The sequence below is a fragment of the Mercenaria mercenaria genome, chromosome 2, assembly GCF_021730395.1.
Source record: "Mercenaria mercenaria strain notata chromosome 2, MADL_Memer_1, whole genome shotgun sequence".
NCBI lineage: Eukaryota > Metazoa > Mollusca > Bivalvia > Venerida > Veneridae > Mercenaria > Mercenaria mercenaria.
This window is the reverse complement of record NC_069362.1, coordinates 38,147,555-38,173,158: the sequence shown is the minus strand read 5'-3', so window position 1 is coordinate 38,173,158 and position 25,604 is coordinate 38,147,555. Positions and strand designations below refer to the sequence as shown.

Genomic DNA, 25,604 nt, shown 5'->3' with positions numbered 1-25,604 from the left:
ACATGAGCCCATGATGACTGGGTGCCTGGAAGTATAACCCGTGGACGTCTGTCAGAGATATAACTCCGAAACAAAGAGAGCAAATATCCAGAAATACCTGCATGTTCCAGTTTAGATAGAAGACCTTTGTACCATACTTTGTCAAAGGATATACTTACCACAAAGAAGGGGCCTCCGTGGCCGAGTGGTTAAGATCGCTGACCTCAAATCACTTGCCCCTAATCGATGTGGGCTCGAGCCTCACCCGGGCTGTTGAATTCTCCATGTGAGGAAGCCATCCAGCTGGCTTACGGAAGGTCGGTGGTTCTACCCAGGTGCCCGCTCGTGATGAAAAAAAATGCACGGAGGGACAACTGGGGTCTTCCTCCACCATCAAAGCTGAAATGTCGCCATATGACCTATAATTTTGTTGGTGCGACGTTAAACCCAACAAAATAAATAAATAAATAAATATGTCAAAGTAAACGACACAAACTTCCAGCCCATCGTCAAGAGCTTTGCAAAGTGTGTCGTAAATAAGGACCAGTTGATTGACAGTAGAGTCACCTGGAATAAAACCAGACTGACTGTAGTTAGAAAGTTAACATCTTGAAGATGGTTAAATACATGTTTAAATACCAGACGTTTGAACATCTTTTCAGTTGTATTTAAAAGAGAAATTGGCCGATAGTTACTTGGAAGTGATGCATCGCCTTTCTTGTGAATAGCAGTTACATGGGCCTCTTTCCAAATAGACGGCATTGTACGAGTTTGTAAAGATGTATTAAATAATTTACAAAGCGGGAAAGAGAGCTCATGAGAAATTTCACGTAGGAGTCTGTTATTGATACCATCAGATAGGAGTCTGTTATTGATACCATCAGGTCCTGCTGCCTTGTCAACTTGTAATGATTTGAGGACATCTTCGATTTCGACTGGGTGTAGTATTTGATCAGATAGAAAGGTCAAGGAGCTGGGAGGGCCAAGGTCAGGTGCCTCTCTATTGTCGTCTTCAATGTTCTGCTGTACGAAGTCTTGCCTTATCAAGGTCAGAGTATGTTGTTTCATTTGTAATAATTAAACTGTCATACACTTTAATTGATAAGATGATTTCTTTTATAATGAGGAACCTTGTCTTTTCTATTGGGCATATTGATCTATTTTTTTTTTAAATTGGAATTTTACCGATGGGGGAAGTGTCCGTTGTAGAATATACTGTCATAATATGAAACCGCAAAATGACTGTTATGCTTTACTTGTTATCTATGTTACTTGTTTAATTAAAAACCTTGTCACTTTTATCGGACAATTTAAAATTTACCTGGGATTGGTCTATATTTTACATGACATTATATCCAATCAGAAAATAAGGTATGGCTTCAGAATAATGCAAACGACCTTTTAAATTATATTTAAATGTATACATAGACATACACTATAACTGATATAATTGTAGCCCTTTTAATTGTGAACCTTGTCACTTTTATTGGACATATTGATCTACTTTTTAAAAGATTGAACTACATTTTACGTTGAAACTGATATTGAAGGAAATAAAAATATTGTTATTTCGCAGAGAAATGTTTATACCCTTGACCTTACAGTTTTGATAAATCAGGGCATTCAGTCCATAATACGGCCTATGGACCGAGTTCTCCTCATTAAGATGGCTCATTATAAAATTCTTTCAATCATTAAAATTGATAAATACTTTTAACCCAATGTTCGTCTTTAAATAGTACGATTACAGGTCCTTTGGAAATTTGGTCTAGTTTAGCATTAGATAAAATGCTTTAAAAGATTTCTCTCAGACCAACGCGGTGATTTTCACTCTTTGATTGTTCAAGGGACTTCAGTTATTAAGGAAAATGGCCACATGAGCAAGAAAGATTAAAATAGGATGTATGCATTTTTGTTATATCATCATACATGACTAATACTTTATACACGAATCATGATTTGGCCTTCCATAAACCACGGGACAGAATTCCAGAATAAGACATTATTTTGATAAGTTATAACAAGTTTAATACAATGCGTGTTATAATGTCGCAACAGCTTAAGCTATTAAACAATGGGTTACATGTCAGTCTTGTTCTAAAATTTAAAAGATGAATGTAGAATTGTTTTAACTACTAGAAATAAATGCAGAACAATATACCATTACAAATCCTAAGTTTGAACCTTTGAGAGATACGGAGACATGTAATTCGTTTTCTGCCTGCCCCTGGTAGGGTCCGATCTATGATATGGGGGGAAAATCACTTTCAGCCTTCGTCTGCAATTCAGTTTCTGAGCACTAAAATATGGTTATTAAATGACAAAGTGTACATAGATCAGCTTCATATGGGCGGATTAAAGAAGTAAGAATGACTTAATATTGACCACATCGAAACACGATATGACTGGTGGTTGGTGGCTACAGCCTCCGATAAAACAGCGAATTGTGCACCTAAAACGTTTGGTTACCGAACAGTTTTCATTTAAAGAATAAATTGATAAGAACTTAACAAAAGCATCTTATTTTCAATTTAATCTAATAATTTAATTTTCAACTTTGCATACGTATTAAATGTATTCTGATAACGTATATATGTGTTTAGTTTTATATATTTAGTATATATATCAAATATATATATTCCACAGCAAAATTCATATACAGTGATAAATTAATAATTTCATATGATGATGAACCACAGTGTTCAAGTCAACTTTGTTGAATAAACTTCTTTTCTGATCTGTTAATAAATCACAAAATTAAATTTTAAAAATATTCAAAACAGAACATTAAAAGTGACGTGGTCGCATTTGTAAGATCGGAAAAATATAGTAAACATTTCTTTATTAAAAGTTAATGCTATCTTATCTTTAAGACTCTGTAAATTTACACATGTATTGAACAATAGTGCGACTAAACTCGCGTCATAAAGTCTCTAGGTAACCGCTCAGAAGACCGCTCAGAAGACGAGGGTCAATAGCGATTGTACAGTTGTATAGTTGGCTACCTCGATATCCTACAAAAACCACGTGACTGATACGTTCAATTGAATACATGAACAGTTATTGACAAATTGAAATACGTGTGTCGTTTGTCGCAGGAACGTTAACTCAATATATACCTGGATTAACACCGATACATTAAAATCCCCGTGAAAGATCACTCATCATAATTATGGGACAATAAATATACAAGATTGCTGATGGATTTATAACTTATAAAAAAAGGAATATGTGAAATATTTAAACAAATATTCTTGTGGATTTTATTAATTGTGGTGGGTTTTCATTTTATTGTAAACTAGATTAAAATTAGGTCGATTTATCGATTTCTACACTGAATAGTTAAACTGTACTTGATCTGACTTGAAACTTAATATGTCTAATATTGTGTGTATGTGTTTTATTATATAATTTTGATTGAAACAAGAATCGGAATAGTTTTACAGTAAAAGAGTATGTATTGGAATTTATTATATTTTATGGATATATTAACATGTTAAGCACGTTACTATATATAACGATATAGTGTCATAAATTTTACAGCTATTTACAAAAATTCTATTACTGATAGTAATAAAGTAATTTCAGTATTTTTACAAGTATAACTTACTCGCGATAAATACATTATTCTTAAGTACTTTATCATAAAACAGTGGAAATCATTTAGCGTAAATCCGTTTCAGTTTGTGACAAGTGAAATGTCAAAATACAGAAACAAGTTCTTCTTTTTTCTTCGTATAAATATGAGCCGTGCCATGGGAAAACCAACATAGTGGCTTTGCGACCAGCATGGATCCAGACCAGCCTGCGCATCCGCGCAGTCTGGTCAGGATCCATGCTGTTCGCTTTTAAAGCCTATTGGAATTGGAGAAACTGTTAGCGAACAGCATTGATCCTGACCAGACTGCGCGGATGCGCAGGCTGGTCTGGATCCATGCTGGTCGCAAAGCCACTATGTTGGTTTTTCCATGGCACGGCTCATATATATTATATAAGTTAGTATTACATGTATACGCATGTTATATTTCATTCTGTAATGACATCCTCAAAAAGAAGCAACACGGGGAACTATTTTTGTAGGTTAAAATAACAAATAGCTGTGTAGAGAGCCCCCTAATAGTAATGCTTTAATTATAAAAACTAAATGTGAAATGTTTGTTTAAACAAAATGATAACACAGCTCTTCAGAGTGGAGGTACCCGTCATTATAATATAAAAACTCGGCTTAAACTTGAGATCACAGCGAAATTAATCATCGTTGAAACGGTTTCATATCATGATATTTTACCATTTATAATTGTTATAGAGTTGGTCCTGGAGAATCAACAATTTCTACTGTTTTTTCGAGAGCCGCATTGCCCTAATATATTCAGTAAATCGCTGATATTCTACTTTTAAAAAAAAAAGGTTCTATAACAGAGTATGTGCGGTTTTCACGCGCAGGCTTGATGAAGAATTTCAATTTAAACAAAAACAATGATATAATAATTTTATGGTATATAACATTTTACAATGATTATAGGATAACAGCAGATATAAACACGGGCTCGGTGAAAACATAGAACATGTGCAAAAGACTGAACTTTTTTTTCTATTTTATAATTTATAATTAATAGAAACAATGACCATCATCGCAGCTTAAGCAGAAATATGAAAATCTGACGAACTCAAAGGTTGTCTTGACTTTAAAAGCCGAAAACAAATGCTTTAAGTGAATAAATGTAAGCCCTGTTTCTACGAGGACTTTTGTGTGAAAAAAATCTGCGCTCACAAAATCATGAATTTTAAGTTGCTACAGTTCCATATATTGCAAACCATAAGAAACAACTTTGTTTTTATTTTTAAAAAAATATTTGTGCATTAAATAAGACCTGCCAAAGTACTCTTTAGATAATAAACGCTACAGGAAGAGTTAACTAAACATTGACTTTCAATGACGTTGTTGCGGTGGAGTAACAACTCGTTCAGAATACAGGATCAAGCTGACCCTCAGCGCGCATGGTCGAGCTGAACCTCAGAGCGCATGGTCACGCTGACCCTCAGAGCGCATGGTCGAGCTGACCCTCAGAGCGCATGGTCGAACTGACCCTCAGAGCGCATGGTCAAACTGTTCTGTCACGCTGACCCTCAGCGCGCATGGTCGAGCTGAACCTCAGAGCGCATGGTCGAACTGACCCTCAGAGCGCATGGTCGAGCTGTTCTGTCACGCTGACCCTCAGAGCGCATGGTCGAGCTGACCCTCAGAGTGCATGGTCGAGCTGACCCTGAGAGCGCATGGTCGAGCTGTTCTGTCACGCTGACCCTCAGAGCACATGGTCGAGCTGACCCTCAGCGCGCATGGTCGAGCTGACCCTCAGAGCGCTTGGTCGAGCTGACCCTCTGAGCGCATGGTCGAGCTGTTCTGTCACGCTGACCCTCATAGCGCATGGTCGAGCTGACCCTCAGAGCGCATGGTCGAGCTGTTCTGTCACTATTAATGTAGCTTTTAATGATACAGCGAGCGGTCAGTCAATAGGTTCATCAGATATTTTATCAAGAAAATAAACAACGAAATATTTTTTCTTTCTCTTTTTTTAAAAAAAATCAGTCTAATCGACTCACTAAAATTAATGCAAAAGTTAAAATAGTACCGAAGACAGATATGAATTGAATGAAAGCTTTCTGCATTCAAGCTGCAGATATTTTCATTTTCTTAGAGCGAATTTGGAAACAGACACCTAATAAAACCAGACTTAGATTGACACTACACCAACTGAGGTACAGACGATAAAAAGAACACTTGATTCTTAATTTAATTATAAATATGGTATTCAGCTAGAAAAGCAAGTCGAATTGTTCGAAAATGACTGATACATTGTCTATTAAAGAGTGACAGGCGGACGATATATTCCCTGAGAATGAAAAAACTTGTCAGTATCTGACACAGAATCTTTAAAAAGATTCATAGTTGATCCAACAAAACAATCAAGCGTGCAAGTCTATCGCTCCAGTGACTGAGCGGAAGCTATATATTGACATTTAGTCCCAGAAGACCAAACAGTTGTTAGATCCACTTATGATATACAAACTTGTTTTGTGGAGGAAAGATAGATCTAGTGAAAAAGTTCCATATTTTTGTCTGCCTGCACCTTTTCAGATAAAGAATAATGACGGGAAAATAACATGAACATTAGTTTTAATAGAATCTATCTATTTAAACATATTTTATTCCTTCCTTTTTTATGACAACTTATACAATGTACATATATAGAACATACACAAAACATTTTAGGGAAGGTAAAAGGGTTGGACCACAAGTTAATCTAGGGTATAAATTTAAAGGAAAATTTATATTTTTGATTGCATTGTATTCTCATGAAATAAAAATGACAAAATGTGTTTGGAAATGTGTTTGGAAGAGTACGAAGCGAAATGAATAACAGCTATGTTGGAAAAGAAGTAAAAATGACCTGACTGTAGAAATTAAGAGAAAGTGAGAAATCTATAGAATCCATTAGAGATAACTTGATAAATTATACTTGATAAAGCAGTGATTTTATTTTCCTGTCATGATAGAAATTAATAAAACCCACGTTAATCGTTGCAACGTAACCACAACGATACAACATAATATAATACAAACATTAACCATGACGATAGACTTTGTCGCCTGTGTTAGATTTTTTTTTTATTTCTACATTATATTGGTCATCAGGAAATGTCTTAAATACACTTTTAAAAGCAACGAAATTCAACCAAAGTCATGATTCTTTACTATTGGGATGCTGATAAAACTGGCGGGACGGTGTAAGTTTTTATCAAATGTGGTAGACGAGCACTTACACAGCCTGAAATGCTACATGGCAGTCTACCTAACCGTTAAAGCAACAACAACATTTGAGCCGTGCCATGAGAAAACCAACATAGTGGGTATGCGACCAGCATGGATCCAGACCAGCCTGCGCATCCGCGCAGTCTGGTCAGGATCAATGCTGTTCGCTTTTAAAGCCTATTGGAATTGGAGAAACTATTAGTGAACAGCATGGATCCTGACCAGACTGCGCGGATGCGCAGGCTGGTCTGGATCCATGCTGGTCGCATACCCACTATGTTGGTTTTCCCATGGCACGGCTCATTTACTTTATTTCATCTCAAACCAACAATAGGAACATACAGAACAAATTTACCAAATCTTCGAGAATATAGTAAAAAATAAGCATTTCTCTTACATTCAAATGACGTCCCGATTGATTTTCCTATTGAACAAAGAACACTGAAAGTATGCGTGATTGTAGGGATAACGCATGTTTTTTCGTGTTATAACATCTGCAAAATCCCGAGGGATTGGTTGGTATCCGAGCCCGGTAGGGCGAGGGTACCAATGTATCCCGAAGGATTCTGAAAATGTTATAACACGAAATGAACTTGCGCTAACGCTATTATAGCATTAAACGCGAAAAACTAATAAATGAATACATTCCCCCTGAACATTATTAAATTTCCATGAAATGCGCGGGAATATCTGAGGTTTTTTTTTCACATTGACGTCATTTCCATTTGAAATATCCATTTGGGGGCCGTAATACATTTACACTTTGCCACGGAACGCGCATATATAAAAAGGTGGTTATAACAGCACGTGAGCGCGAGAATCTCTCTGTTAGCACACGTTTTCTCTCTTGTTAAAACACCCCCGAAAAGTGACAAGAATATTCTAGCATAAAACTGCTGTTCTTGTCAAATAAAACTGCCGTTCTTGTCACTTTTCGGGGCATTCTAGCATAAAACTGCTGTTCTTGTCTCTTTTTAGGGATGTTTTAACTGGAGAGAAAACGTGTGTTAACAGAGAGATTCTCGCGCTCTCGCGCTGTTAAAACACCTTTTTATATGCGCTCGTTCCGTGGCAAAGCTTTAACGTATTACGGCCCCAAAACGGATAATTCAAAACGAAATGACGTCAATGTGAAAAAACAACGTAGACATTCCCGTACATTTCATGGAAGTTAAATGATGTTGAGGGACAATATATTCATTTACTTGATTTTTACGCGTTTTATGCTAGAATAGCGTTAGCGCATGTTCTTTTCGTGTTATAACATCTTCAGAATCCCTCCGGGCTCGGGTACCAACCAATACCTCAGGATTCTGCAGATGATATAACATGAAAAAACATGCGTTATCCCTACAACAAAATCAAAACTACCACGTCTTAGCTTCAGACGTCGCAGCGGGTCGTAAAGAACCCCACACAAAACAGGCAAAACGTTGCTGCTAGTGTAATAGACGAGATGGTAATCCTTAATTTCGGATCAGAGTCTCAAACAGTGATTTTCTCTTGAATAAATCATTGCCAATCATATGCGTGTTATTATTTCATCCGGGCTGCGCCCTCGTTCGCGTCTGAGCTCCAAACATCAATTTTATTTTACGACAAGTATATATATTATTTCTTAGATAATGCAACTGAAAAAATAGCTTAATGCCTATGATATATCCTTAGCCTTGAACGTTTCTTTCATGGTTTCAAAATTTTACCATTCTGAAACCATTGTTTCCAGTTTTATGGCAAAATTTCGTAAGTTAGCAAAAAAAAGTTTTAAATGAGAAAAAATGCAAACTGACAGTAGTTAACGTAGCTACAATCTCTTTATATTTTCTGTTTAAGTATAACATCATTTTTTACCCATATAACATTTACATTTTGATTTCCTATCCAAAAGTTAAATGTTGGGAACTTTTAGGAACTGATCAGAAGTTCACGAAAAAAACTTAAGTAATTGCTTACCTAAGTCTTTTTATTTAAGGTCATGCTATTGCATAGGTTATTGTTATTTAGTGTTGTTGTTTTTGTTGTTGTTTTTTTTTTGTCTATAACAATGTATTATACCATGGTTATGCAGTACCTATTTCAGTCACACAAATATGATATTTCTGCATGAAATAACGAACTTACGTATTTTCTTAAGTATATTTCTTATTTCTATACTTCGTTTTCTGTAAAATTCAGAATTGTTGTGTTTTGATCTTTGAAATAATCATATACGGTTCTGATATAGATGAAAAAGACAACATTGAAGACGAATAAAAGGCGAAACAAGCATATTAAACAACAAACTTAGCTAAGCAATTACTTAAGTTTTTTTGTAAAATCGGGACATGTTTAAAATTATGCGTCAATTTCAGGAATAACTGTAGAATTATTTCAGTGTGTTAAAATATCATGTTCCACAGATTTTTTTTCACCAATGTTGTTCAATGTATGCAATTCTATTATATTAACGACTAAGGAATTTTTGTAACCTGAGTACATTACTTTCCAGTGCAAAAGACATGCTCTATTGGTCTTTTTTTTTATTCCATGTGTAGCCTTGTTGTTAAAAATAACCGACTTAATTTTGATCTCACATGTGGCCTTGTTGTTAAAATAACCGATTTATTTACCTTTTTTCAAGTTTGTTTATTAGTAATGCATGTACTGAAATGTATGTTTAGATTGACAAAGTAGAACATATTAACATAATATGTTATCAAGAACTTGTTTTATAACATTTTTATCTAGCTTGCATTTCTTCCTATCTGGTGACTAAAGGTTTGAACAATTCTTGAAAATGGTATTGATGCAGAGTTTCTGTGTTAATTTCTAAATCCCAACAGTCCTGATTCGGATCATAATATACCTATACCTGTTACAAGAAACTCAATTGTTCCCTTTTTCATTCCTGATATTATGGTCAAAAATATATATTTCATTTCTGTAGTATTTTGTTATGGGTTTGCTTGATATTTTCGTACCAAAATGATCTATTAACAAGAATCTTGGCTGCTCTTGTGAAATATTGCATTTCAACAACAGATTTTCAGTGAACATTTTATTTACAAACAAACTTGAACATAACAGCTCATCTTCATTCAAACAAGTACATGCGTGCGCATAAATGCAAATTGTTATAAAATAAACAGCGAGGGTAGATACATCAACTAAATCTTTGGAGAAACAGTGAGACATTTTCTTTTAAATAATAAATATAAAAATACTAAGATATCATTAATGGGCTTATCATTAAAACTGCGGCAACTTTGATGCATTGCAGATTCATTATCTGTTGTAAGAAAAGCCTGCGACTTAATTACATTTTTGATGGATTCCCGAAACCTCGCTAAAATATTGATGCCCATTTTCTGAGAGCGTATTCCTAAAACCATTATCTCCCAATCAAACTATACTCCGGAGTCTTGGTCGAAAAGATAAAGTTACACTTTTAAATTATTATTATTATTATTATTATTATTATTATTATTATACCATAAAAAATCTCAAATATGTTATCGCTAAACTAAGGCTATCATCAATAGAATATGGTAGACACAGAGGCATTCCGCGAAATGAACGATTATGTGCGCTATGTCAGCTACAAACAATAGAAGATGAGTATCATTTTACATTAAAATGTCCTTTGCATAATGACATAAGAACCCAGTTCATACCTGAAAGATATAGGACTAGGTCAAACATGGTTAAATTCATAGAATTACTATCGTCGTAATACAGAACTATTACACAGACTTGCCAAATATTTGTTGAAAGCGTTTGAGAAAAGAAAATCAATCCTCAATGCAAAAGTCTTTGTTAATGATTGAAATTAATATTTACTACAATTTCATGTTGCTACGTATATTATTAATTGTCATAATGTATCATGATATTGTATATACATAACGTCCGGAGACCACATGATCATTGTGATAGGATCACAGTTACTTTATGCTGTGCCATTATTTTTATGACCTTTATTACATGGTTTGTGTTGTATATGCTCTCATCTCATTTCATACATACATTTTAGGCATGCACATATCTGTAATTCATATCTAATTGTTTGATCAATGTGATGTTTGCATACAGTTTATTAATAAACTTATGTTATGTTATGTTATGTAGCACCCTTTTCATGACCATGTACACGTTCAAAATTGCTTTACAGAATATATTGCAAAAAAAAATCTATTATAACAAACTCAACACAAACAAAAAAATGCATTTTTAGCTCGACTATTCCAAGAATAGTCTAGCTATTCTACTCACCCTGGCGTCGGCGTCACACCTTGTTTAAAGTTTTGCATGCAAGTACATAAAGCTATCATTTAACGGCATACAGCTTTGAAACTTTTTTTTCTTTTTCTAGGTCAATTACCAACCTCACTGGGTCAAGTTCCATAACTCTGACATGTATTTTGAGCAAATTATGCCCTCTTTTGGACTTAGAAAATCCTGGTTAAAGTTTTACATGCAAGTTACTATCTCCAAAACTAATGCAGATATTGAATTGAAACTTCACATGTGTCTTCGGGGTTATAAAACTAGTTGATTGCATCAAGTCCCATAACTCTGACCTGCATTTTGGCCAAATTATGCCCTCTTTTGGACTTAGAAAATCCTGGTTAAGGTTTTGCGTGTAAGTACATACAGCTATTACTAAATGGCATATCGATTTGAAACTTATTTTGTCTTCTTCTAGATCAGTTACCAACCTCACTGGGTCAAGTCCCATAACTCTGGTGTGTATTTTGGGCAAATTATGCCCCCTTTTAGACTGGTTAAAGTTTACATGCAAGTTACTATCTCCAAAACTAATGCAGATATTGAATTGAAACTTCACATGTGTCTTCGGGATTATAAAACTAGTTGATAGCATCAAGTCCCATAACTCTGACCAGCATTTTGGCCAAATTATGCCCCCTTTTAGACTTAGAAAATCCTGGTTCAAGTTTTACGTGCAAGTACATACAACTATTACTTAAAGGCATATATATTTGAAACTTATTTTCTATTTTTCTAGATCAGTTACCAACCTCACTGGGTCATTTATTTATTTATTTGTGTTTTAGGGCGCACAAACACAGTATAGGTTATATGGCGCCAACTCATTGGGTCAAGTCCCATAACTCTGACATGTATTTTAGGCAAAATATGCCCCCTTTTAGACTTAAAAAATTCTGGTTAACGTTTTGCGTGCAAGTTACTATCTGCAGAACAAATGCAGATATTAAATTGAAACTTCACATGTGCCTTCGGGGTTATAAAACTAGTTGATTGCATCAAGTCCCATAACTCTGCCATGAATTTTGGTCAAATTATGTCCCCTTTTGAACATAAAACTTCTGGTTAAAGTTTTGCATGCAAGTTACTATCTCCAAAACTAATGCAGATACTTGATTGAAACTCTATAGATATTTTAACATTTAAGGTAACATATTCCTGCTTCTGGATAAATAATTCGAATGGTCGAGCATTGGCTGTCTTACGGACAGCTCTAATTACATTTACAGTAAAACATATAGATAAAACAAAAACAAGACAAACATATAGGCATATTTAAAGGAAATTCAAGTGACCCTAAGATGAAATACTGTTCTACGCTGTGACATGAAAAAAAAACGCACTGGCCTGTCTGCGAAATGTTGTACAAAGAAGTGGGTTTTATCTGGCTGTTGAAAGCAGCCAGTGTGTCAGATTTCCAAATCTTGACATGAAGGGGGAGCAGTAAACGAAAAGCTCCGGTTGCCATGCATCACAGTTTTAGTCTTTGGCATAACAGATGACTGCGTATCTTGTGATCTATAGGTTTCTAACCAAGGTCTCTGCACTTTCATCATATCCCTTATATAGGCAGGAGACTGATGGTGTAGAGCCGTAAGGGTGTGCGTCAGAACCTTGTTCTTTCCCTTGTATTTCACTAGCAACCAATGGAGCTCCTTTGAACTGGGGTAATGTGATTGCGACGGGGCGTCCTAGTAATAACGCGTTTGTTTGTATCTGTCTATTTTTTCCTGGTTTCTATTCAAACCAGTATTTGGTGTGAACTTTCCTTTTCTTTTACTTCTTTCTTAATACAGAATGTAATAAATGTATATATTAACTGCAAATACAGCTTTGGCGTAAGAAAAGTTCTTTGAACACAGTTTCTTTTTTTTTTTTTTTTTTTTTTTTTTTTTTTTTTTTTTTTTGACACAGAACAGGCGGTACAACAAGTGCAATTTCTAGTACATGAAAATGAGCAAAAATGTTCTTTTAGAAAAAAGGGTTGTATATTAATGTACTGTGGGTAAAGGGAGTTACATCATGACTTTAAATTATTTTCAATGTTTTATTTTTCTTTTCAGATTTTCATTTCGATAGATTTTCACAAATAGTGATTTCGGATCATCAGCTTCACGGAAATAACGTGCACATCAGAATGTGAATTATGTGGTGGATAAACAATAGGACTGTTACCCATGCCGCGAACAAATCTTCTGTTTTGCCTACTTAGCATGACGAACACTCCTCACAGTGTAAGAAACAGTTATGGCGCGTCACGTTACTGGAGATGTACAATGTTTCTGTTGGGATTGTTGTTGTTTATTTTCGTTCCGGACTATGCAGAAGCGGCGTTTAGCGCGCCAGCCAGTTGCACGAGCACCCCATGGATATATCAGGGTAGCAAAATGCAGAACATTTCGTGCGCTGGTCAGAACCTTGGAAGAGTGCCAAATGACTCGAAAGAAGGCAGCGATGTGTTCAAGTTGTAAGTATATGATATATATAGTACACAGAATACTCAGCAACATCTCATTTAGTTTCTTTAGTTTTGATAAAATCAATTTTAATTAAACTAAATTAATTTTAAGAAATGAAATCTTTGGACTACGTAGACATTATATTCTTCCGTAAGTTATCTTTACAATAACTGCAATCGACTATAGAACATCTGGGGGCAGTGAACAACAGAGTTTTTCGAACCTGTAAACAAACACCCGAAATAAAAAATGTTATACAACATTAACTTAACTATATATGTCTCTTTACAATCCATCAGCAATACAAGTCTAACATCAAGTTTTGACTTTGCAAGCCCAGAATTTTGTGTTCGCGAAATCTGATGACGAAACATTCTCACTTTGCCATTTTCCAGTCGCTGTTTCTGTCCACGTCAAATTGTTCCACTACCACTACACGTTATGTTCGCATATTTCGCGTTATAATTGCATTGTTGCTTTTGCTGCCTTGATATACATACACTATAATCTAGAGAATGTGAACACAGAAGTTAGGGATATAAGACAACAGGTTTATATTGCATTACAACCAGCTTCCCTAATGATGTCTTGTATTTTCTTTTTATCTTCGTCCTGTCTTTCTAGTCTTTTTTGACTTACTCCTACCTACATATCAGTTTTGTACAGACCATACATTCACTGCTGTAGGGTTCAGCTGTACAGAAGAGGCGAGTGTTGGGGGAAGGAGGGGGGGGGGGGGCGTGGGATGGAGGGCGGTGGTGGGGGAGAAGTGGGACTTAGTTAGGATTATTAAGGGGGGGGGGGATTATTTCCGTCGATTTCATGGGTGAATCAATCCAAACGTACAAGGAAAATAATCTTTTTTTTATCATCAAAATTTGAAATCCACGCATTCATTTCCCCTTGAAATAGCCGTTTGGGCCCAGACCACGAAATTTATTTCTATGAAACTAAATGATAAGCAGTGATTGAGAAAGTAAATGAAGAAAATGTATAAACTCGGTAAAACATAAACAAATTTTGATATAATGGTTTATAATTCAAGCCGTTGTTTCGAATTTCACAAATCTCAAATTAATTTGTGTTATATTGATACAATACACCTAAACTATTAGATATTTATAAAATTTACCTAAATATAGGTCTTTACAATTACTCGTTTTAAATTTCATGGAAAAAAAAACTTATCGTTGTGAAATAATGATTTTCAATAAGTCATTATACAGTAAGATAAGAAGCCAAAAATTTCAGACCCAGATTAGTAAGTATGTGTGCATGGTATATCGGAATTCTTGTGTATCAAACATTCTATAGGCTGGCGATATGAAACTGGCCTAAAGTTCTCTCGTAGTCCGCAATATCTAATAAAGTATATATATATATATATATCTTCAAGTTTTTTACAAAATGATCGATACAATATTATATGCACCTTTATGACATAAACAAGAGGACCATGGTGTAAACGCTGCATTTAGAAGAAGAAGAAAAGGCAAGACATGTTTAGGATTGCCAAAATATTTGGCTAATGATCAATTTACTTTTTTATTTTTATAAGTTTTAAAAAGGTTTTGTAGAAAGATTACACTTTAACTTGAAACTTGGATATTGTATATAGGTAGAAACTAGTAACCTGGGTGTATAAGGAACTTTTATAACCCGAGCAATCCGCTTTAATAATAATACCAGAAAGATTAGAGGGGCTTAACCAAGGATCAGAGACCAAATGGAAGTTAAATCCTCTTTTTACAAACGTACAAATGCTTAATCATTTACTTTAATGTGACTGTTTATTCAGCAAGACATGTTTCTCGTTTGCCAGACAGTTAATACTCTCAGACAGTATCCGAATAAAAAGATAACCATGAACGAAGTAACAAAACATTATATGGTATATTCACAAGCACGCAAAAGCGAACGCACGTACGCCCGCACGCACGCAAACTGATTCGATATTCACCTATGCAAAGAAGTGTATCTAGCAACAACTGTATCAAAATGGTTCCTTACAGGGTCACAGAATTCACGGACGGGTATCTCCAGCGTTCTTGATTGCCCTTATGTACTTAACTGTCTTACTGTTGCATTTGTCGTCTGCTATTCCAGTTAATATTTAACGTGCATTTCAAAAGAGTAGATGAATGCCATGCTTCTAGAAGATCAATGCAAATCAATATACCGACTGTAATTATTTCAAGTGTTTATCTTTCAACCAAGTGTCATTTAACTTTCTATGTACATAACACACAATCACAAAAATAGTCCAAATTCTGTATAAATATTAGGCAATAAAATCTTCCTCGGTTAGGGGGAGTTTAGAAGCGTAGTACAACAAAACTGGCCCATAAAATCCAGTGAAGTATCAAAAACTAGGCCAGAAACGACAGACTCATTTGTCAATTAGAGGATAAATCAAACAAAATGCATTAATTTCCAATGCTTAGGCGGAATTAAAAAAGAGATCCAACAGTTTTAAGATAGAGATATTGAATATACAATAATTTAATCATTAATATAGACATAAATAACAATAATAATAAGGATAAAAATCATAACGCCTGGTAGGCCTGAAAGGAAAACGGTAACGTCTAGCAAACTGAAAGGAAAACGGTAACGTCTGGTAAGCTTTCAAGAAAGGAAAGCTTGACGCATAGTAAGCCTGAAAGAAACGCTTAACGCATGGTAAGCCTGAAAGAAACGCTTAACGCATAGTAAGCCTGAAAGAAACGCTTAACGCATGGTAAGCCTGAAAGAAACGCTTAACGCATGGTAAGCCTGAAAGAAACGCTTAACGCATGGTAAGCCTGAAAGGAAAGCTTGACACCTGGTAAGCCTGAAAAGAAAACTTAACTAGGCCTGAAAGGAAAGCTTAACGCCTGGTAAGCTTGACAGAAAAAAGGTTATTCGAACATATTTTCTTTGACGCTAATGAATTGAAAAAAAAGGATAATATTAACGCGGAGGCAGTTTATTAAAGACCAACAGATCAATGTATAATAGGTTATAAAAAAGAGTACAACGTCTATATCGTCTGTACAAGCTACACAGAAATAAAATATTACAAAGCATTAAATATAAAACTTCACAAGCTTATTATACTTTCATTGTTTATGTAATAGCATATTTTCCAGACATTTTTTGTTTTCCTTGGTTAATATGTTTATGTAATAGCATATTTTCTAGACATTTTTTGTTTTCCTTGGTTAATATGTCTCATGTCCAGACTCTGTAGTCAAGGAGTCTAATGTATCCTTGTACTGGTTTGTGGAAATTCAAGCATTGTCCGCACGTCCTTAACAATAATAAGGAACCTATCGTTCATAATTGTGACTCATTATCTCATTGTAGCCAGTCAACAACAAAAACTGAAATTGTCGTATACAATTTATGTCAAAGGTATTCAGTATCAATATTTAACAAGGCTTATTTCTGTTTTCCCATCCTTTGGTCCACTTTTGCGAGAATCAACTGTAATTACCCCGCCGGGGACAATCAATATGTTTTATGTATTACCGTTGAAATGGAACAATTTCAAATCATATTCACGATAACAGTCAAAAATAAAGAAGGGTCGAACGCAATCAATAAAGTTATCATTTACGTATAATAAATAATTAAACAAATTGTAGATAACTAAGCGCTCAGTTTTATTCGCCAAACGAATGAATAACTGTTTGAACAGTTGAACCAAGGCCTGATTTCTCTCGGTGAAAAACCGAGATAACAGCTTTAGTAAACGTTCATTGCTAGACGGACACAAGTGACAGATCATTACAGAATTGATAGATCAGTTTTGTTTCTTCCGGATGTTCTAAAATCGAACATAGCCTGCAATTTAAATAGAATGCGTGCCCCCTATAACAAATAGGCTCAAAAACCTTGGAGTTAAAATGATTGCGATAATGCACGACATTCCGCTTTCAATGCACTACAATTACCTATAGAGAAGGTATTGATATATTTGAAATTAAATAAAATTAATGGTAATGGTGTATTAACCTAAAAATGATAAAACTAGATACCTTGTGTTTATAGATATCACCGGTGGGAACAGTCCTCTTCCTTTCCTTATATTGTAAAGTGAAATTCAAATCTGTTTGCGCCTCTAAATCACATTTTTAGAGAACCTATGGAGATTTTTTGACAAAATATGATTACCTTGCCGTACAAACAAATACACATTTTAACTGATGGAAATAGCTTTACCCAGTAATAATATGAAATAAGCCAATGCCTCAATCGGGAATCATTACAGTCCGTCAGCTTTCCCAGAAATATTCGTTCGTATCAATGTAAAGTTGATTTTGGAATAAAAAACATACTGCCCATATTTGTACTGATACGCAAGACGTTGCGGTTCGGACAAGTTATGTGGACGCTTATTACGCACAAGGAAAAAGCGTATTCTTCCAAAAAAATCAGAAGTCAGACGCTCTGTGCACGTGCCGGAAAACCACATTTTTTAATTCAGTAGTATATCTCATTCTGTATATATCGCATGTTACCTTAAAGGGATCGATCCCGATATTCGTCACTTCGCGGCGAAAATAGGTAGGATCGATTCCCTATAATAACAAGTCGAAAGATTTCCTGCGGCCAGAAGTTAAACAGACCAGAAATTGTTATTGAAAAGTACTTTATGGGTGAAAAGCGAGCTTGTTTTTTATCGTACCATTATGCTTTAATGTAGGAAATTTTACTCCATTCTACGTGTTTTACAAGTAGATCTATGAAATATGTATTTCCAAAGAAGTATGAAATACACAGAATCGCAACAGGAGATAATCTATTTTTAATCTAATCTAAATTTATTTTTATAGCTCTTTGTAATTTCTTAATTCTGAAAGTCATTGTTTTGAGCAAAATAACTATATTTCCCTTTCATGTATAACATAGCTTTTATCTCAACTGGTCACATTCCTTGACTATTGAAACTCTTTACTAGAGCTGTCACAAATGTGATTCATGCTTTCACCTGGACGTCGTTGACATATAGAGTAAAACAACACAGAACCATAATCCAGGAAATTAAAGAGCATTTAAAAATATCTTATGCACAACTAAGTATCAATATTGATCATTGCTGAAAGTTTGAATAAATTATATGAAATAATGAATAAGGAATTCAGATCACAAGCATTTCTCTATATATCATATAGCTCGCCAGCTATATTGCGAAAACGGCGTTCCATAAATGCGATAAACCAATCACATATTGGTAAAAAATCACGTGATATCACCCATTCCCCATGTGCTACACTACTTGTTGCATTCCAATATACCTGCGGCCTTCAGGCCGCAGGTAATTAACAGTAATAACGTATACTGAAAGCATGCACCCCAATTCGCATAATACTCATTTATGAGAGATGGACACGGTTGGCAGAAGAAGCTATAGTAGGGAAATGCTTAGCAAATATTTTTACAGGAAACATCCACACATTTTACAATATCGGCTACAGTAGAGAAATGCTTGACAAATATTTTTACAGGAAACATTCACACATTTTACAATTTCGGCTACAGTAGGGAAATGCTTAGCAAATATTTTTACAGGAAACATCCACACATTTTACAGTATCAGCTACAGTAGGGAAATGCTTCACAAATATTTTTACAGGAAACATCCACACATTTTACAGTATCGGCTACAGTAGGGAAATGCTTGGCAAATATTTTTACAGGAAACATGCACACATTTTACATTATCAGCTATAGAAGGGAAATGCTTAGCAGATATTTTTACCGGAAACATCCACACAGTTTACAGTATCGGCTATAGTAGGAAAATGCTTAGCAAATATTTTTACAGGAAACATCCACACATTTTACAATATCGGCTACAGTAGAGAAATCCTTAGCAAACATTTTTACAGTATCAGTTACAGTAGAGAGATGGTTATCAAACCGGAGGCATAGTCGGATTCAAAATGATCTTTCCGGCAATACTATAGTTATGTATGGACGTGGAGCGGACGGGAAATGCAGAACATAAAATTATAAAAGGATAAATGAATTCTGTTACTATCACAGATGTTTCAACTTGCTCGAGTACTAAAGTTTTAGTCACAATTTTTATTCTATTATCTATTCAAAACATCATTTTTAGTTCAGCTATACGTTTGATGTTACTAAAATTGAAGACAATTAAAGAAAATATTTTGTAAATAATGGTGCCGGAATGTATTGTGTTGTAAGTTAGGCATGACAGGTGCTCTGTAATGATTACAGTGATCGTATCCAACGTTTACAGTGATCGTATCCAACGTTTACAGTGATCGTATCCAACGTTTACAGTGATCGTATCCAATGTGAGACAGGTGCTTTGTAAATTACAATTGTTGTACCCAGTGTGAGACAGGTTCTCCGTAAAAGAATTACAGTGATCGTACCCAATGCGAGACAAATCATTAAGATCATTAGCGTTATACCTATAGTGTCATTTGGTATACGTTTTACACGTGGTTTGTTTCTTAATCGAATAAATTTTTAGAAATAATCTTTTTGAAAGCTATCACAGATTTGCCATTATTTACACCACAATAATTACCTTCTTTGTAAAGATCCATGGGACTGTAGACAATTTATATGTCAAGTATATCAAATACATCTCAATTTTTGTCGATTGAAACACGAAACAATCGTACGCGCGATCAGAAAAAATGACATTGTTCTTTGTTTTGTGCATTTAACTAAGTTATTTGGAGCTTTTACAAACTAAGTTGGTTGAAGACAGTTATAAACTGATAATAGTTTTTGTTTGTTTTTTGGACTATGACACAATTACTTGCTTTAGTATTTTGTATCTGATCAAGTGGATCATATCTTATTTTACAAAAATTAAATATCAAAGGAAATGTATGGTTTTAAACAAGAGTCAGTAACTGTTTTGTTTGCAATGGTGAATATTAAATTTTATTGACAGTGTATGAAGACATAACTTGAATGATAACAGAACTATGTCAGACCCGACAGTAGTCTTTATATCCATTGACAGCATAATACATGTACGACCTAATTCATTCCTTAAATAATACCTAAATAGATCCGGCTTGTTTTTAAACAGCAGTTCAATACCATAATGTAGGTCAGATATAACCGTCAGGGTAGATCTATGGAATGAAAGTGAGCGTCGAAAGTAGGATGAAAGCAAGATTTTTCCAGAGATAGTGTAGAAGAAAAGGCTAGAGAAAGACTGTAGAAGAAAACGCTACTTTGAACTTCCGGAGAAAGAGAGTAGAAAACGCTAGTTTAAGCATCCGGTAATGTTTCTGCGCATGATGAAATATTGTGCTGACAGACTCATTGTTAACTCGAACATACGTTGATCATTGTTTGATTAGGGACTAATAATCAGCCTAGTAGGTCTATCGGTTGAAAAAGTGAAATTATTATTAAAAGGGTACTGTGATTTTTATGTAAGAAAATACGGTGTTTTTTTGTTGTTGTTTTTTTTTTTTTTTTGCAAACAGGAAAGTGCTGAAAAAAACTATTATGCCCTTACATTTCATACATCTTAAACAGATATGTAGTCATTGTTAATACTATGTATATATAATTTACATTGGTTAACACGTTTAAGATCAATGAAACATTCTTTCGGTCTTCTATTATGAGGAAAAAATAAACATGAACTTTTGAATTGTTTTGTTCTTCCATTTTTCTCTGTAAAATTACCCCCATTTCAAGTGGGAATTTTACATTTAAAGCTAGTGTTTATATTGTCAAACTAAAGAGAACAAACACTGATATATACAGTTGTAACAATCCTAGCGAGGTTTTTGTTGAATTGCTTTCAGTTTAACCCTTTCCTGAACTCATTCTTGTTGTTCACACCAACCATTTACCAATGCTGCAATATTTGCGACCAGTCAACAAAACCTATCCCGTTTTTCTTCTAATCGATTTTTTTTTGCGAGCGTGTTATTTTTAGGGTAAGAAGTGATACAAAATTTGACCGCATTCGCAGCCGAAGGAATTACAAAAAAAATATATTTATGCAAGAGTAAGAGATGATTAAAACTTCAATTTACAATACAAAAACGTTCACCAAAGACTACGCAAGTATCCTCCTAGCCTGGGAATCCAGTCTGACAATTTTTAACTTTTTTTCTACCTGCAAATTGGTTGATAATATCAGAAACTCGATGAATGCCAATTAACACTAATTAGCGCAAATTAAATGATATATTTAATGGATAAATATTAGGTATGATTTCTTCTGACAAAGCACAAATGCCTATTATCAACGGCTTCCCATGCTAGTATCCTCCGTCTTGATAGAATGATGCTTTAAAGTATCAGTCAGTTTCCACTGTATTGTCAACGAGTTTTGTAACAAAATATAAAAGAAGACAACCAAACAAAATATTTGACTTTAATAGTCAGCTCATTAGAAATGATGAAACACCCTATACCCCACATCCAGGGACTCTGTTATACTGACTCCGTGATCTCAGAGGACGAGAAACTGAATATGACATCACCGCGACTAAACATGGGAATAACACAGGATCTTTAAGAAATCTACTGTCCTTTTATTCTTTTGAGGAAAAATAAACTAGTTAATATATTTTACTGTGACTTTACAATAGAGCACATTTGACTTTCTGACAACGGTTACATGTCAAACTGAAAAATATTAAAAGTTTGGCAGTCTTAGCAATTATTAAGAAACTTGTCAGATATGGAAATGAGAAAGGTTCCTGTGGCTTAAACTGGTTCATTCCGCAATACATTGACCTCATGACATTTACCATAGCATTATTTGATGTAGAACATTTTTCATATACCCTTGATCCAGTTCTGTTATTTGACTTCTCATGTTATTTACATTGAAAACAAGAATGTATGCTCAAAAATCTCTTCCAAATTTATATTTGGCTGCTTACGTTCGTGCCAGTGTTGACTGTATGCCTCATTAAAATCTTATTGAAAAAAAAAATCACTTGTTAGAACGAGAATATTAATACGGAGATTATTGATCAAAAGTAATTCATATAGATCAATTGACATGGTACGCTAGAACGCACAATAAAAATGGTTCTATGCAGTTAGTGTGGCATTATGGGTATGTTGACATTGAAACTATGACGTAGACAGCATCTATATCTACAGGATAGGAATACTTGTGGTAAATTGAAAGTCGCACAGAGTAGATCTAGTTCATGAATATTTATATAGAGGTTAATGATATAAGGACTAGTATACACCTGGAAAAATATATAGAAAATAGTTCTTCACTGTCGGTGCCATCTTTCCCTTTACAATTTTTCAAGTTCCTTAATTGAAAAAAGATCTAAGGGTGATAGTAACTACTAAATACACGCAATAGTGTTTAAGGCATCCGATCCACAAAAAAAGCAAGTTCTATATAGAGAGTCAGTTGCGCAGTGGTTAGCAGGTTGGGCTAGGGTTCGATTCCCGGTCGCAGCTGTAATTCCGACTAGTCACGGTTCAGTGCTGGGTGATTTATTGGTACTGTTTCTAGCACTATGGGTCTAGACTGAACGCTGGGGAGGTAAATATGACGCATGCCGTGGACTCGGCTGGAAATAAGTTGTCCCATCCATTCCAGGTGGGGACTTTTGTCGACTACCCACGCTTTACCTTTATATAATGGCGCTATTAAAATATATCAAATAAATCTATTGATGCTTGGTAAGCCCATACAATTTGGGTATCATTTGAAAGTGTATTAATTGTCCACTGAAGAAGAAAATAGGGTGTAACTAACATGACAAAAATATGATGTAGACTTTTTTGTTTTCCTTTATAGTTTTCAATGATACTTATTTACTAATTATTGTTCAGCAGACACACATGCGGCTCTTTCAAATGATACCATAAAAACAAAGGGTCACGAGGCATCGAAATATTATCAATTTATGGATCGGGTTAGTTCTCAATTTACCGATAAAAATGTGTTTTTTAGGCATTCGAGGCAAATTATTTTGACTCTGTCACGATGCCACATGATCACATGAAACTTTCAGACTGTCTCAATAATACAAAAATATAACTACATAAATAAAACTTTCATCGCAATGTTCATGGGTCTTGAATTTAAACAGGTTGTTCCTTTGCCCTTAAATTCAATTGATTCAGGGAAAGTTCTGCAAGTCGAAATGCCATTGCTATACCAAACGTGTTGACCTGTAGAAATATATAGCTTAGCATATAACTTATCAGAACAAATTTATGAAACATAACATATCAGAAAGTATAAATAGAAACTAATAAGTAATCCTATAGTTTAAGGACTGCAGAGTACCTTCCCTTCGTTTATCTCACGCCATTTGTACAATTAAGATTTCGCGTTACGATCGGCGTTACATAGATGTAATATGCAAGTTGGTGGTATTTGTTAGTTACCGTAACACAGTTCAGTATCTACCAGTGAGAAGATATCAATATCAGCCTATAAGCTTTTTTATGACTCAAAAGGTAAACTATCTAGTGACAGGGAGACAACTGTTCTTAAAATTTTAAGATACACACAGTGACAAGTGAATAAAAGGTGTTACTTTTATCATTTTCTGCTGTCAGATTTATACTTAGTTTGAGAGAAGGGACAATTTAGGGTTTGCCAGACTTTTTGTCAGTCTACCCCTGATTAGGCTGAATCCATCTTTCTGACACTTGTAAAAGTTTTACTAAAAGCCATTGGGACCTCTCTGCCCGAGTTCATAAGGTTCAGTGCTGATTTCAGTCACTTATCCCTCACTTTTGTGGGTTCCAGCCTCCCTTTGGGCACTGCAGTCTTGATATGAGAAAGCCATCCAGCTGACAGGTGCCTGCCTTCTGGAAGGTCATATGAGGTATTCTGCCACCATCAAAAGCTGGAAAGTCGCCATAAGACATGTAACTTGTTAATGTAACATTATAAACAAGAGCTGTCGGATGACAGCGCGCTCGACTATTCGAAGAATTGATTGAAGAATGGGGTCAAAATATTTCCATAGTTTTTCAGACTAAACAAAAAAATGGATAAACAAAATATGTTCCTGTATTTGTGGATTTCGATTAGTCTTGCACTAACTGGCAGTGTGTGACCATGATGGCAAATATGTTAAGTTATATGTCTGGCAAAACATGGACTTATATGAAAAATTTAACTAATTTCCAAGTCCAAAAAGGGCCATAATTCAGTCAAAATAGTTGACAGAGTTATGTACTCTTGCCTACAGATGGAAATCATGTTGATAAACTAGTGTTAAAAGTTTCAAAGCCACAATTCAAATAGTTTTGACAAAACGCTGACTTGTTAAAAAAAACTGAACAAATTTCAAAGTCCAAAAAGGGCCATAATTCAGTCAAAATAGTTGTCAGAGTTATGTACTCTTGCCTACAGATGGAAATCATAATGATAAACAAGTGTTTAAAGTTTAAAAGCCAAAATGTCAAATAGTCTTGACAAAACATGGACATATATAAAACAAAACCAATTTCCAAGTTCAAAAAGGGCCATAATTCAGCCAAAAAAGACGAGAGAGTTACGTACTCTTGCCTATTGATAGAGACTATTATACTGAACAAGATATAAAGTTTCAAAGCCATTGTCAAACACTTTACACAAAATATAAACTGGTACGAAAAACTTAACCAAGATTTCTAAGTCAAAAGGGGCCATAATTCAGTCAAAATGCTTGATGGAGTTATGTACTCTTGCCTACAACTGGACATTGTGATGGTAAACAAGTGTTGAAAGTTTCAAAGCTTTATCTCAAAAGACTTTGTCAAAATGTGGACTGGTACGAAAAACTTAACCAAGATTTCTAAGTCAAAAAGGGGCCATAATTCAACCAAAATGCTTGATGGAGTTATGTACTCTTGCCAACAACTGGACATGGTGATGGTAAACAAGTGTTGAAAGTTTCAAAGCTTTTTCTCAAAAGACTTTGTCAAAATATGAACTGGTACGAAAAACTTAACCAAGATTTCTAAGTCAAAAGGGGCCATAATTCAGTCAAAATGCTTGACAGAGTTATGTACTCTTGCCTATAACTGGACATGGTGATGGTAAACAAGTGTTGAAAGTTTCAAAGCTTTATCTCAAAAGACTTTGTCAAAATGTGGTTTGGTACGAA

The 25,604-nt window shown here is 34.8% G+C and overlaps 1 protein-coding gene across 1 annotated transcript in view; it reads left to right on the top strand.

The window, feature by feature from the left end:
- The first annotated feature begins 3,040 nt into the window (after positions 1–3,040).
- Positions 3,041–25,604, top strand: part of LOC123562128 (uncharacterized) — a 96,032-nt gene continuing 73,468 nt past the window's right edge. Inside the window, exons 1-2 of the mRNA XM_053525275.1 lie at positions 3,041–3,254; positions 13,120–13,523. Of these exons, the coding sequence (XP_053381250.1) occupies positions 13,234–13,523 (290 nt within the window). The 5' untranslated portion in view covers positions 3,041–3,254; positions 13,120–13,233. The remainder of the gene's footprint in view (positions 3,255–13,119; positions 13,524–25,604) is intronic.